Here is a 12521-nt window from a genome sequence, read left to right on the forward strand (position 1 = left end):
GTCTGCACCCAGCTCAAAGGGCCCTGACTGCATTTGCCTCCTGCAGCCACCGGGCTGGCTCCCAGCCCTTTTATCTCAGGGATGTGCAAACCCAGCTGCCTCTGAGCATCTCTCCATCTCAGGACATCTCCTTATCTCACCTGGGTTTGTACAGGTGAGATAAGAGCAGAGCAGCAGGAGCACGATTCAGAGATGTGCTCATGAGAGGAGCCACAGAATAAGCTGGCTGCAGGAGAGGAGACATCACCTCCTGCCCGGCTTTGGGCATGCAGCACTCCAAGGGTCCATCACTTGGATCCCTGTAGATGGAGCCAGAACCTCACAAAGGAGAAGGACAGCCCAGTCCCACCCATTGCCCTTCTCCAATCGCTGTGCTCTGAAGACAGACTAGCCCAGCCTCTCTCCTCCTTCTTTTCTTCCCTCCCTCCAACACATCCAGGGTTTTGTCTTCCCTCCCTCTCCAGATCAACCATTCCTGGGCGTCACATTGTCCCTCTTTCTTCCATATTTAACCCAAATTCCTTTCTATTGTCTTTTCCTCTCCACCGCAGCCACGGAGAGTGGGTAATTCCTGCACCACAGGCTGCATGTTGATGCCCTTCTCGGAGCAGTAACATCCTCCTGGCATGATGATGATGCCCCCAGCGTCATTTCTGGGCTGTCTTTTCTTACTTCCTTTTCTCATGATGGACTTCTCCAGGCCCTGCTGGTTTGGATGGCAGCCCTCATTCTGGTCTGGTGCTGCTCAGCCCCAGTCTGTGTGGCCAGAGGAAACCCAGACAGCTGGGCAAGGGGCCCTTTGCCTTTCTATCCATCGGTCTCAGTGCCCCCATTGCAGTGGCTGAGCCACCCAGGGAAGCAGCAACTCAGCAGCAGCATCGTGGACACCACTGCAGGGTTTGCAGCTCACTTCTGTCCCCAAGGGCATAGCATGAGCACAGGTAACACCAGCCCCAGGGTGGCTTTTGCCCACATCAGGTCTGCTCCACCCTTCCCATCCTGTGGAATTTGTCTGGTTCCTGGCCTTTGCCCAGACATGATACTCAGGAAAAGCCATATTGTATCATACTTTTTTGTTTCCCTTGAGGACGCTTCTGAAGGGTACCCAGCACTGCTGAGAAGCCTGGGAAAGAATAAAAGTGAAGGGAGATGAAACCTCTCCATCCCCACCACCATGACCCTAATTTTGCTCCAGATCTGAGGGTTGCTTATAGCTTAGTCAACCAAAAATAAAGGGGGAGAGGGGAGCAAACCCACCACCACAGTTTCTCAGCCCAGGGTTTCCTGACTGTCTGACACCATACCCACCCTTTTCTCTTGAAACAGCAGGCACACAGGAGAGAGAAACTTTGCCACCTTTCACAGCCCCACAAGAAACACTCCCTGCATGGCCCCAGGTCCCCAGAGCTGGGGCTGTACCAAGAAAAAAACACTGATTTAGGAATCTGAAGGTGAGCACTCGATAGACAAGCGGAGATGCAACAGGGCAAGGTTTCCCAGCATGAAGATGGTGGGACCTGCCTTTCCCAGTGGTCACACCAGAACCACAAGCCTGGCCTGGGTACAACAGCAATCTGCAGAGAGAGAGACCCTGGAAAGCCTGTGCTGTCAGAGCTGGCGAGGGGAAATGAGTGGCAGATAAGAACATGTTGAGGAAAAACACAAACCAGAAGTTCCGGAGGAATTTTGGAAAGGAAATGGGGAATTAACTGCAGAAAAGGCGGGGGGGGATGAGAGGCAGTTTATGGCTTGCAACAAATAGCCTGTGTGCACCACCTCGCCAGGCACTCTCTGCCTCTCCTCCCTGCCCAGGGACACTCTGCAGTGGCCATCCCAGCCAGGCAGGAACAGCAGGAATGGGAAAGTGGCTGGTGCTGGGTGCTGGGGATTCCAGCAGGAATTCAGGGAAGAAACAAAATTAAGAGAAGCTAGAAAGAAAATACCATCCCTGCAGTGTCAGAAAGGGCGAGGAGGCTGCAGGTCCTGTCTTGCCTGCAGATAGATGAGGGACAACTGAGGCCAAGGCTGGTGGATGCCAGGTACCTCAAAGGTTCTGTGATGAGCCTGGCTTGGAGGGCACTTGGTGGCTTGGGTGCCCACCCACAGCCCCACAGCTATTTCAGAGAAACCATTCCATCTCCGCCCCTTTCCTTTTTTACCTCTCTTGCCTTTGCCTCCAGGCACAAGCCCCACAGCACGGGGTCCCCACTCAGGCAGTCCCCGCAATCCACCCCTCGCCCTGCAGCTATTTTAGAGAAAGGCAGGAGGTATTTTTAGTGCTGCCGGCCCCCGGGAGAAACTCAGCCTCTGAGCCACAGCAGTGCTGGCGCCAGAGAAACTGCCGCTGCTCTGGCTGACATTTCTTGTATAATTAAACTCAATCCATCCAGGGGGCTGGGTCTTGGCCACCAACTCAGCGAGGAGAGGAAGGAGAGGAGCCAGAGAGCCAGGGGCTGAGTGCTCTGACAGATGCTGGGAAATGCTACGCAAATGCTGGAAAAGCCTGGCCTGAGACTTTGAGGGAAGTTTTGCCAGGCACAAGGGAGCAGGATGGCTCTGAAAGGCATAGGGGAGTGGGATTTAATGGAAGCAGAGCCCAAACTGCCACCTCAGCAAAGGCAAAGACCCCACACAAGCATCATCCTACCTTGTTGTGGGAGATGGACCCAAAAGGGTTGCCCAAGGCTGGACAGACAGCACCTAAAGGCAACCTGGAAAAAAGCAACAGGACTTGAAGAGCACCCAGTGCCTGCAGGGCAAGCTGGAGAGATCCCTGGTGGTAAACAAAAGCCCAGGCTGGAGCTGGAGCCATGTCGGAAGTTTGGGGGCTGTCTGGTTAGCCAGCATCTGGTGAACACAAGCTGCGGCTGGAGGCTGACAAGCAGCAGCACAGCCCCTCCTTCTTCCCACACCCACCGCCCGGCGTCTGTCCGGGGGCCCCAGTCTGCCATCGAGGAACAGGGGCAACGACAGCCCGGAGAAAACAGCACCCACCAGCTTTCACATGGGTTTGGGTTGTTTTTCCCCTGTGCAAAAACACCAGAGCATTTATTCCTATGCTCCCTTAACTTTTGAGATGCATTTCCAGCAATCCAAACACCAAGCTGGCATTCCAAGCAACAGTATATTTTATATAACTGGTTCTTTTTTTTTGTTGTTTTTACCACTTTATAAAGCAATACAATGAACTGCAAAGAATCCGACATCTGTACAATGGGAAGACAACAGCGGAGTGACATTCACACACGGACATGGTGCGACCGAAGCCATCCTTACACGCACGACAACATTATGGGCATAAAGATACAAAATATAATGTATTTTTTTTTCCATCTATATAAATACACAGAAATGGGCGAGTCTAAAAGTTTGAAACTGTTTGTTAACACTGATTAGCAAATAAATCTGTAACATTCCCAAAGTAACAAAGACAACAACAACAACAAAAAAAAAAAAACCACGCATAACACGGCGGCACAAGATCCGCCAACAGAAACGTCATATTGCTTCCTTTTTTCTTTCTTTTTTTTTTCCTTTTTAAGGAAAAGAAAAAAAAAAATAGTAACCCCAAACCAACCTCGCAATTTGCAAAACAAACGAACAAAATGAAACAAGCCCCTGCGGGCTCCTTTGCTGTCTGATCATCCTGCCTGCTCCAATGGGAAGGGTTGCCTTTTGTTGATGCTGTTGTCTGGGGTTTTTGGGGCAACTGGTTTCTTTACCTGCCCGACCTGCTGGGTGGGGATTTACTTTGCACTTTGGTTCAGGCGGTTGAATTCACTGAAAAAATCAATGCCCAGAGGCTGGGTTGGGTTTTTCTCCCTACCTGGTTTGTTTTCCATGTGTAATTTGACCAGGAGGCAGCCAGCAAATGTTGCATTCAGAGCAACCCCAAACTCTGCTCAAAACCATGAGCCCTGCTGTCTCCACCGGTGATGAGGGGCTGGTGAAGACCACGCAAAGGTACATCCCATCACCAGCTGATGACATGGATCATCTCCCAAAAGAGCTCCCAGGGGCAGAGCCAGAGGCAGCCCCATTGAATGGGAACCCCACATTTTGTGCATTGCAGGTGCCACTGAGCAGGACAGACAGCAAATTACCTCCCCAGGGAGCATTTCCCAATAGACAGCAATATCGACAGCAAAGGCAGGACGGGCTTCTCCAAAGAACAAACTGACACAAAAAAGGCACGTACAATAAATTTACACACACACAAAAAAAAAATAATATATATCTATCTATATATATGTGGGGAAAAGTGCGTTTTTAAGGATATCTTTGGCAAGAATATATGCAGTTCTTTGTGTAGGAAGGAGGGATGTGTGTGTTTGTGTGTGTGTGTGTGCGAGAGAGAGATACCATCCGGCTGCTGACAACGGCAGTGTGATTACAATGAAACATATGCTGGGCTTAACTCGTGCAAGCTCGAATCTCAAATAGCATGACTGCACTTAAAAAAAAAATAAAGGAAAAAAAAACCCCAAAGAGTATTTTCTGTCCCTTTCATAAGGAAAAAATATCAACACTAGGTCTCCGCCAGCTCCAGGACCTGGGCAATCCTAAATGCTGCTGATGGTCTCTCCCGGGGACAGAAAGGGTTGTTACACCTTAAAACCTTCTTTTAAAAAGGAGTTAAAGGGGAAAAAAGTGCCTTTAAAGGGAGCTGATAAACACCCGGCTACATCATTGGAAGGTGATTAGCTGTGTGTTAAAAAATAATACAATCATCAGATGATTTTGTTAGTGTTTGAGATTTGGATACAGTCTAAATTTTCAGCTTGTGGATTAGTGGGGAAGCCGGGAGAGGCTCAGGGCCCGAAGCAAGTGTGATGCTATTGGCAGGTATCTGCTGGGGTTGGCTTCTATGCAACATCTCTGGGGTGCTTAGATCTGCTTCATTTGTATGGGGAGATAAAGAGAAATAGGAGTTCCAAGCACCAGTTTCCAAGGCAGCAGATTAAAATAAAATTACATTATTATAATCTCTTTTCTTAGCAGTGAGAAAACCAAGTCTGAAAAATAGAGGCTTTCAAAAATATATCTTTATATATCTATAAACACAGTGTTTTCTCTGATGGGTGAATGGCAGGGTGAGGAGATTACGGGTGAGATCATCTCTTGTCTCGCTTGAATTTCGCAGAAGGAGGGAATCACTTTTTGGAAATGTCAAAAATTAAAAGATCTCTGCATCCGTGCAGCCAGGGAGCCGGGGAGGGGGAAAGCCCTCCCAGGACCTCCTGTCCCACCACCATCTCACAACCAGCTCCTCGCTACCCCTCCTTTCACACCTCAGTCCATCAGCAGAGCCCGTGGCCCTGGCACGCCGCTCACTCCCCCACACACACACACACACCCCGCACACACGCACTGCTCACACGCAGCCACCCCGCTCTGGGGCCCCCGCCTCTTCCCCCATCTGTATTTTGCCTTGCTCTGGATTTTCTTTTAACATGCAGGTGTTTCCCCAGGGCAGGGGAAGGGGGGGATATAGTGGGGGAGATACGATGCGCAGAAAGCGATATGGCGAAAATAAATATTTTTGGAGCGTAAATTTAACCTTTTTTTTCCTCCTTAAAATTTCATTAGCTTACAGTATTTTGTCAGTATAGCTTGTATATATATTATAGCTATCAAGGCAAGGGTGGTCCATGGGAGACAAGCTCGCCAGGGGACTGCAGTGCTATGTGTCTAATTTTTGTCCCCAAAAGACTATCTGGGCCACTTTGAACTGAAAACTTTGTCTAAAAAAGCTCTCAGGGGGAATACCTGCAGCAGAGGGCTCAGCAATGACCCTGCAGCTCCAGCTGGACCATTCCCCCTGCCCTAAACCTGCATATGTGACTGAAACATCCTCTGCCCCCTCCCCAGCACCCTAAGGCTGGGACCTCCACCTGCTGCACCCCCACCATGATCTCTCCCCCTGCAGTGGCACAGAGGCCCTCTGCCCCTCTCTCCACCCAACTTGCCCTCCTCACCTACCAAAGCTAAGGGAAAAGCCAACAGCACTGAAATCATTGCAAAACTATGGTGCATTTCAGGGGCATAACCTCGAACCAGAGGGTTTAGGGGGTACACATGCATCAACCAGGGTGGCTCTCAGAGGACCTGTGACCTCCCCACTGAGCCAAAGCTGCCCAGCCACTGCAGGCCCCTTTCTTTTTTTTCTTGTTTTTTTTAATTTTCTTCCTTCTTTGTTGTTTTTTTTTAACGTGGCCTCCAAAACAAAAGGAGAAAAAAAGCGCCTGAGTTACTTGTAGTCGTTTGCCTTTCGTGCAACTTGAATGTCCATGCAATTTAAAAACCGCTTGCGTGTCTCCGAAGAGCTAGATAGGGGTAGCCACGGGTCTGCTGCTTTGCACAGGGAACCCACCTGTGGCAGCATCTGCTATTATTATAATCATTATTATTATTACAACTATTCCTTTCCTTTCTGTTTTGCTTTTTTTTTTGTGTTAGGAGAATGTGACAGGCCGCAGGAGAAAACTGTCAAAGAGGACTAGTGACGGGAGGGAAAAGAGAAAGACCGGAGAGGAGGCGACTTTCTGCATCCTCCAGGTTCCTGGGGAGTATCCACCTTTCCCAAGTGCTGGGTGGCAGGAACCTCCACACCTCCTCACAGGCTGGGGGGCACAAGAACCCCTGGAGAAGTGGAGAAACAGCGTGACCCCCCTCTCCGGGTGGACTCACAGCATCTCACCTGTGACTGGTGCTGGCCTCTGGGTCAGCAACAGTCAGCCCATGACCAAGCTCCCCAGGGATTGGAAGGTTCAGGACCAATTTCCCCATGTCCCCAGCAAGTTACCAGGTCGTGAGCAGGTTTTGGGGGATGCACAGGGACCAGTGAGGACCCTCCTCTGCAGCTGGACAAGGGAAGGTTTCTGAGAGCATCTCCTCTGGTGTCTCATAGACCCAGTGCATGCCATTATCTCCTACAGGTCAGTTCAAACACACAGCAGATGGAGCTGCTGGGATGAAGCTTCTTCCATGGGTTTTGCCAGTTGCCTCTTTTTTTTCCAGATGGAAAACACCAGTCATGGTCCCACATTCAGTCCCAAATGGATGTCACCACTTGAGGCCATGATGCTGAAAGCTGGAAACACACCCCTCACTGCCGCCTTTGCTTTGGTCACCTTCCCTGCAATGGGACATGCATCCCCTCTGGCGTGACTTTGTGGCTCTCCTTCATAGGTGCGTGGCTTTGGTTCCTCTACGTGTGTGTTTGGCTTGTGTTGAGTTTTTAGGGGTTTTGTTGGTGTTTTTTTGTTGTTTGCTGTTTTCCTCCAAAATTCCAACCCTTCCCCCCCCCCCCAATTCACTTCCCTCTCCCACAATGCACTTCCTCACACTCCATCTCGGATCAGCTCCAAGTCCTTCTCCAAAATTCAAGAATCACCCGCAAGTGCCAGCTCATCTCTTCTGGCCGGAGCCAAGCATGACCCTGGAGACAAAGTTGACGATGGCTGCAGCTGGCTGGTCTGGGTCCAGCTCAGCAAAGAGGTGGCAGATGTTGTCTGTGGTGCTCCCTTGCTTCCTGGCCACAAATCCGAAGAGCCTGTGTGGGGAGAAGGCAAGAGCCTCAATATTACTCCTGCACAGATTACCACCACCCTCTTTTCCAACATGGTTTTGTTCCACTTCCCCTCTTTAACATCCACATCTCATAACACAGAGGGATACATCCCAAACCAGCCTGCATGAAGGCCCATCTCCTCTTCCCTTTGCTAAGTTTCTTTGAAGGCCAAGTTTCAATAATTTCTTGACCCAACCGCCCTTGCTCTGAACATCTCTGCCACCCTTCCCAAGTCCATCCCAAAGAAGGAACCTTCCAGATGGTCATAGCATTGCCTTGGTTTGGCCTCTTGAAACCAGAGGTGAGATGCGCTGGCCATTGGGGCAGACCCTCCAAGAGATGAAGGCCATGCAAGGACACAGGAAGCTGAATGAGACCATCTGGTTATTTCTGTCTGTCTCTCCCCTGATGAATAAAATGTCCCTTATTTTTTTTTTAATTAGAATGTGCAAACTCAAGTTATAAATACAGGGGGAACAGAATGTGAGACAGGCCCAGGCTATGGCATTTCTAATTGGGGAGGGGAAATATCCCAGCAGCTGGACATCCTAATAAAAACCCCTTTGCTCACACAATGGCTAAAATTAGTGGGAGCTGGCCCCTGCAAATGGGCTCAGCCAACAGCTCTGTTCTCCCATGGGTCAGGACAGGAAGAAAGGGAAGAGATGACCAGTAGCTCACATGCCATCAGTATAACCCCAGCTCTGCTCCATAACCTGGTTCCCAATGACTCCCCAGCTCTCCCAATGTTGGGAGAGTTTCCAGTTTGGTCAGTTCAGCAAGAGCCATACCTGCTTTGACTAGGAATCTGGGACTAAAAGATGCATCCAGAGTTCCCAAGACTATGATCTCATGCTTGGGTGAAACACTCCTGCAGTGAGGAACTGAGTCCACCTCAAACACGGCCAGGATGCCCTGCACAGGGCATCTCCCAGCCAATGCCCAAACACAGGCAGAAGCCACCTCCACAGCAGCTGGGAGGAATCCGCTGGGAAGCACAGAAAGTACTTACTTGGCTGGGCCACTGCCATCAGTTTTAGTCCACCTGCAAGGACAAGAGAATGTGTGAGAGATGGTCCCTCCTGCACCCCAGAGAGAAACAGGGCAATGACGGGGGCCACCACATCAATGCTGGAAGACCAGCCTGGCTCTGCACAGGCTTGGCTATATGGAAAAACGATGCACATCTCCCTCAGCATGAAGGTGCTTGGAGACACCAAAAAGTCACCAGAAGAAGCTGGCACTGCACCACAGTATCCAAGGGGACCTTGCATTCCTGCTCTCTGCAAGAGCAGAGGAGAGAGCAAGCAAAGACCCTGCTCCAAGCAACCCAGGAGGCTAGAGGAGTGAAAGGGCTGGGGGTCATGCATTCCCCCCAGGCTGGGACACTCACTTTCGTTCCTGGGGGTCCAAGTCACAGAAGGTGACAGTATTGAGGGGGTAGTGTCTTCGGAAGAACAATCTGAAACACAAAATGGGGAATATCAGGGCCAGGGAAGCTTCACCACTGTCTCACCACAACCCAGCTCCACCAGCCATGGGGACGCTGCCATAGGTCTCCCATAGGATGTTCCAAGAGTCAAGGACAAAGCCCAGCCATGTCCATGACCAGGCTGATGCCATCCCAGGGACAACCTTCACCAACACACTTTCTGAATCACATCCCTGTAGGCTCTGGGAATGAGCCAACACCGGCTTTTGGCCAGAGATGTGGCCGTGGAGGCTCTTACTTCCTCTGGTTGTCTGTTAAGGTGATGCCTTGTGCGGAGACTTTGAAGTGAACAATGGTAGCTGTGGGCGTGGGGTCAGCCACCAGCGTCTCAGCAACAGCCTTCGAGATGGCCTGGGGGCCCGTCAGAGACTCCATCTCCACCGAGTTGATGAAGAGGACGTTGCAGGCTGCAAAGGGAGACAGCAGACATGGAGTCAAGCAGTACTCCAAGCCAAATTTACCCCATGACAACCCCTCTCAACTCACCTGCACCCTGTTTGAGGAGGTCCGTGGCTGAGTTGGTGGCTGACGCAGAGTCTTTCTTTTCCTCCATGGGATCTAGGAGACATGGGATGGTTACTGGTGCTCCCTGCTTGGAAACCTACCCCCTCCCTGCAGGCTGTGAGGACAGATGCAATGCTCTTACCTCGGTCAGGAATGACCAGCTTGCAGGGCAGCGCCAAGGGCGTGATGGAGTGCTGGTACACCAGCGCTGAGAGACAGCCTGGGGAGAGAGGGAAGATGGTCAGCACAGGGCCAGTGTTACCAGATGAAGAATTGTTTGCACCTGCTGGGTTAATACAATGATCCTTTTGCAAAATCATTGGGCTATGGAACCGCACAATCCAAAGCATGATAACCATTAACCAAGAAAAGGAACAAGAAACTCCAGCTTTCCCTGATTAGGTCACCATTGCTCTGGGGGGATGGAAACAGGCTTTTAGGTGAGTTTCTTCACTAATGGTCCTAATGCCACATGTAGCAGTTCCTCTCACTGAAACCACTGGGAAGCCCTCCACAGACAGCTGAGGGAGGGGACAGAGGTGCCAGGGCCACTTTAGGAGCAAAAAGTGCAGCAGAGGTCTTCATGCAGCTCCTCAGACAACATTAGTCATGGAATAAATGGAACAAGGGCAGCCCCTGCCCTCCACCCTCCCAGCAGCATCAGCTGTCCTACATGTGTGTGTAGAAAGGTATGTCCCTATGCATACTGGCATGTTTGTGTGCTCTCATGAGTGTGCGTGTACACAGAGGCTCCAAAAGCCCACAGCATTCAGTTACACAGGGACAAGAGGCAGTAACAGGCTCTCCCAGACAGTTCTGCTTTGACAGTATGGGGAAGGCAAGGCTCTCCCAACCCAACCCCTCATGTGGAAAGCATGCTGGGGGCACTTACCAAAATTAGGCTCGTTGGGACATCCTTTTAGTTTCACACCTCGTGAGCTTGTCTCGATGAGGAAGTGCCTCACCAGCTCATTGGCCAAGTCTCCTGGGAAGAGAGGAGAGGTTCTCACACCACAGCCACCCTCCTCCTATTACTATGCAGTACCATTAAGGAACCAGTGCTCCAGCTCAAGAGATGGGTCCCTAACACTACACACACCCTCCTCAAATCTGTCCCTTTGCACATGGTCAACCCCAAGCCAAGCATCCCCATGTGCTGGTGGGCTAGAGAGGCTGTACCCATTTCATTATACTGAAGTCCAAGACGTAGGTGCTCCTGAGCCCTCCACAGCTCAGGGCAGAGGATGCCTGGTGCTTCCCTGTGCCCTGGGAGGCAGGGATCCTGCCACATCAGCACATACCCAAGGGCACGACTGGCTCAGCAGCCCCAGCTGCCCGCTCGCCCTGGCTGAACAATGGAAGGCATCTGGGCGTGGGAAGGAGAAGGGCACACAATACCTTTCTTGTTCTGCTGCATGACCGTGGGAGGTGGAGAAGCAACTTTCATGGCGAGGCCATAGGCTCCCCGGAAGGAGTGGCTGTCCCGGATGATGAAAGCCCCCGGCTCCCTGTCCTTCAGCAGGGCAATGGCTGCAGGAGAGAACGGCAGAGCTCAGAGAGGCACAGTGAGAACCAACACACCCTCGAGACATCAGCAGGTGTGGGTTGGACAGGGTGCCCCATCTCCATATCTCATAGCCAGGCACCACAATGTTACTGTGCCTCCTGCATGGCTGAGTGGGTTGCCAGGCTCAGGCTCATCTCCCCCCACCTCCCCTGCCCTTGTGTGGGCATCTCCAGTTCCCACTCTGCCTTGGTCTGAGAACCAGCCTGGAGAGCAAGCAGGAGCCAAGGCCCAAATGCTGGGACCATGCTCCTGAAGGTATCCTGCCGCCTCCTTGTTCTCCCCACTCTTTTTAGCCATGTTTCCAAGATACCTCTGAGCATTATTAGCTCAACATCCAGATGTTTTGCACCCTGAACTGCAAACATAGATCCACTGCACACTGCAGGGACTGGAGCTCTTCTACCAAGAGGAAGGTTTGAAGAGCCCACATCACACAAACCTGCAGCTGAATGGGGCTTCAATCCCACATCTGCAGCAGCCTGAGCAGTCATTATTCACCTTCACTCTCAACCCAATCCATAAAGGAAATCCTTGGTAATCCCTGTGATCCCAGACATACCCTGTGTCATCTACTTACCCTGCTCCCTGGAAATGTCTGGTTTGTACCAGTACTTGGAAGTATCCTGCACAAACTTGACATTGGCACGAGTCTCGGGACTGATGTCTGCAGAAAAGGGAAGAAAAGACAAGAAAAAAGTTAAAAGATGCTGTATCTGAAACTCTACATCCAGCCAAAGCATTAATACGTCCACCTCCTTTCAGATCCTTACACCATACCCAGACAGGCTGATCACTACCTGGAGCTTATGGGGCTGGTGGGCATCTAAAGCTAAATCCAAATTCAAGGGGCCTCAAAGGGCTGTGTGTCAGATGAGCCCCTATGGCACACAGCCAGAGATGAAATGGGAATTCTTTATTTAAAAGAAGCTGGCCAGGTGAAATAAAAACTGTTGGAGGAAAGAAGTATGTCCGGAGGTGCCGGAGAAACCCTGACTTCAGAGGACCTTCACTGCTCTCTAATGTTCAAGATTTGGATCACACTTCATAAAAGTAAATTTCTTCCCTTATCTTTGCTCTGTGAAGAGTAACTGGACAGGTCAATCTACCCTAGGCAAAGCAGCCCCAGCCTGACTGTGCCTTGTTCAGTGCCCACCAGAGGCACAGCCCCAAGGGGAGCTGGTCCTCTGGCTGTGAAGCTGTCATTTACTCAGGCAACATTTACAATCACCTGCTTTCCAAAAACAACCAGGCAAACAACCAAGAGGATTGGATAGCATCTCTGCTGGAGACATGTTATCAGCCCTCAGCAATCTGGTCACCTTCGGAGAGGCAGGGGGCTCACTCCCCTCTCCAAGCTGCTTGTTAATTGTTACGGGTTTTAATTT

At 50.9% G+C, this 12521-nt stretch overlaps 1 protein-coding gene across 11 annotated transcripts in view; it reads right to left on the reverse strand.

The window, feature by feature from the left end:
• Positions 1-3105: 3105 nt before the first annotated feature.
• Positions 3106-12521, reverse strand: part of TNS1 (tensin 1) — a 62269-nt gene continuing 52853 nt past the window's right edge. For all 11 annotated transcript variants that reach the window (XM_063161866.1, XM_063161865.1, XM_063161867.1 and 8 more), the window contains 9 exons: positions 11714-11800; positions 10968-11099; positions 10462-10554; positions 9712-9789; positions 9552-9623; positions 9304-9472; positions 8967-9035; positions 8586-8618; positions 3106-7555 (listed from right to left, as the gene is read on the reverse strand). In XM_063161866.1, coding sequence (XP_063017936.1) covers positions 7411-7555; positions 8586-8618; positions 8967-9035; positions 9304-9472; positions 9552-9623; positions 9712-9789; positions 10462-10554; positions 10968-11099; positions 11714-11800 — 878 coding nt within the window. In that variant the 3' untranslated portion in view covers positions 3106-7410. The remainder of the gene's footprint in view (positions 7556-8585; positions 8619-8966; positions 9036-9303; positions 9473-9551; positions 9624-9711; positions 9790-10461; positions 10555-10967; positions 11100-11713; positions 11801-12521) is intronic.

This window comes from Melospiza melodia, chromosome 8 (genome assembly GCF_035770615.1).
Source record: "Melospiza melodia melodia isolate bMelMel2 chromosome 8, bMelMel2.pri, whole genome shotgun sequence".
Taxonomy (NCBI): domain Eukaryota; kingdom Metazoa; phylum Chordata; class Aves; order Passeriformes; family Passerellidae; genus Melospiza; species Melospiza melodia.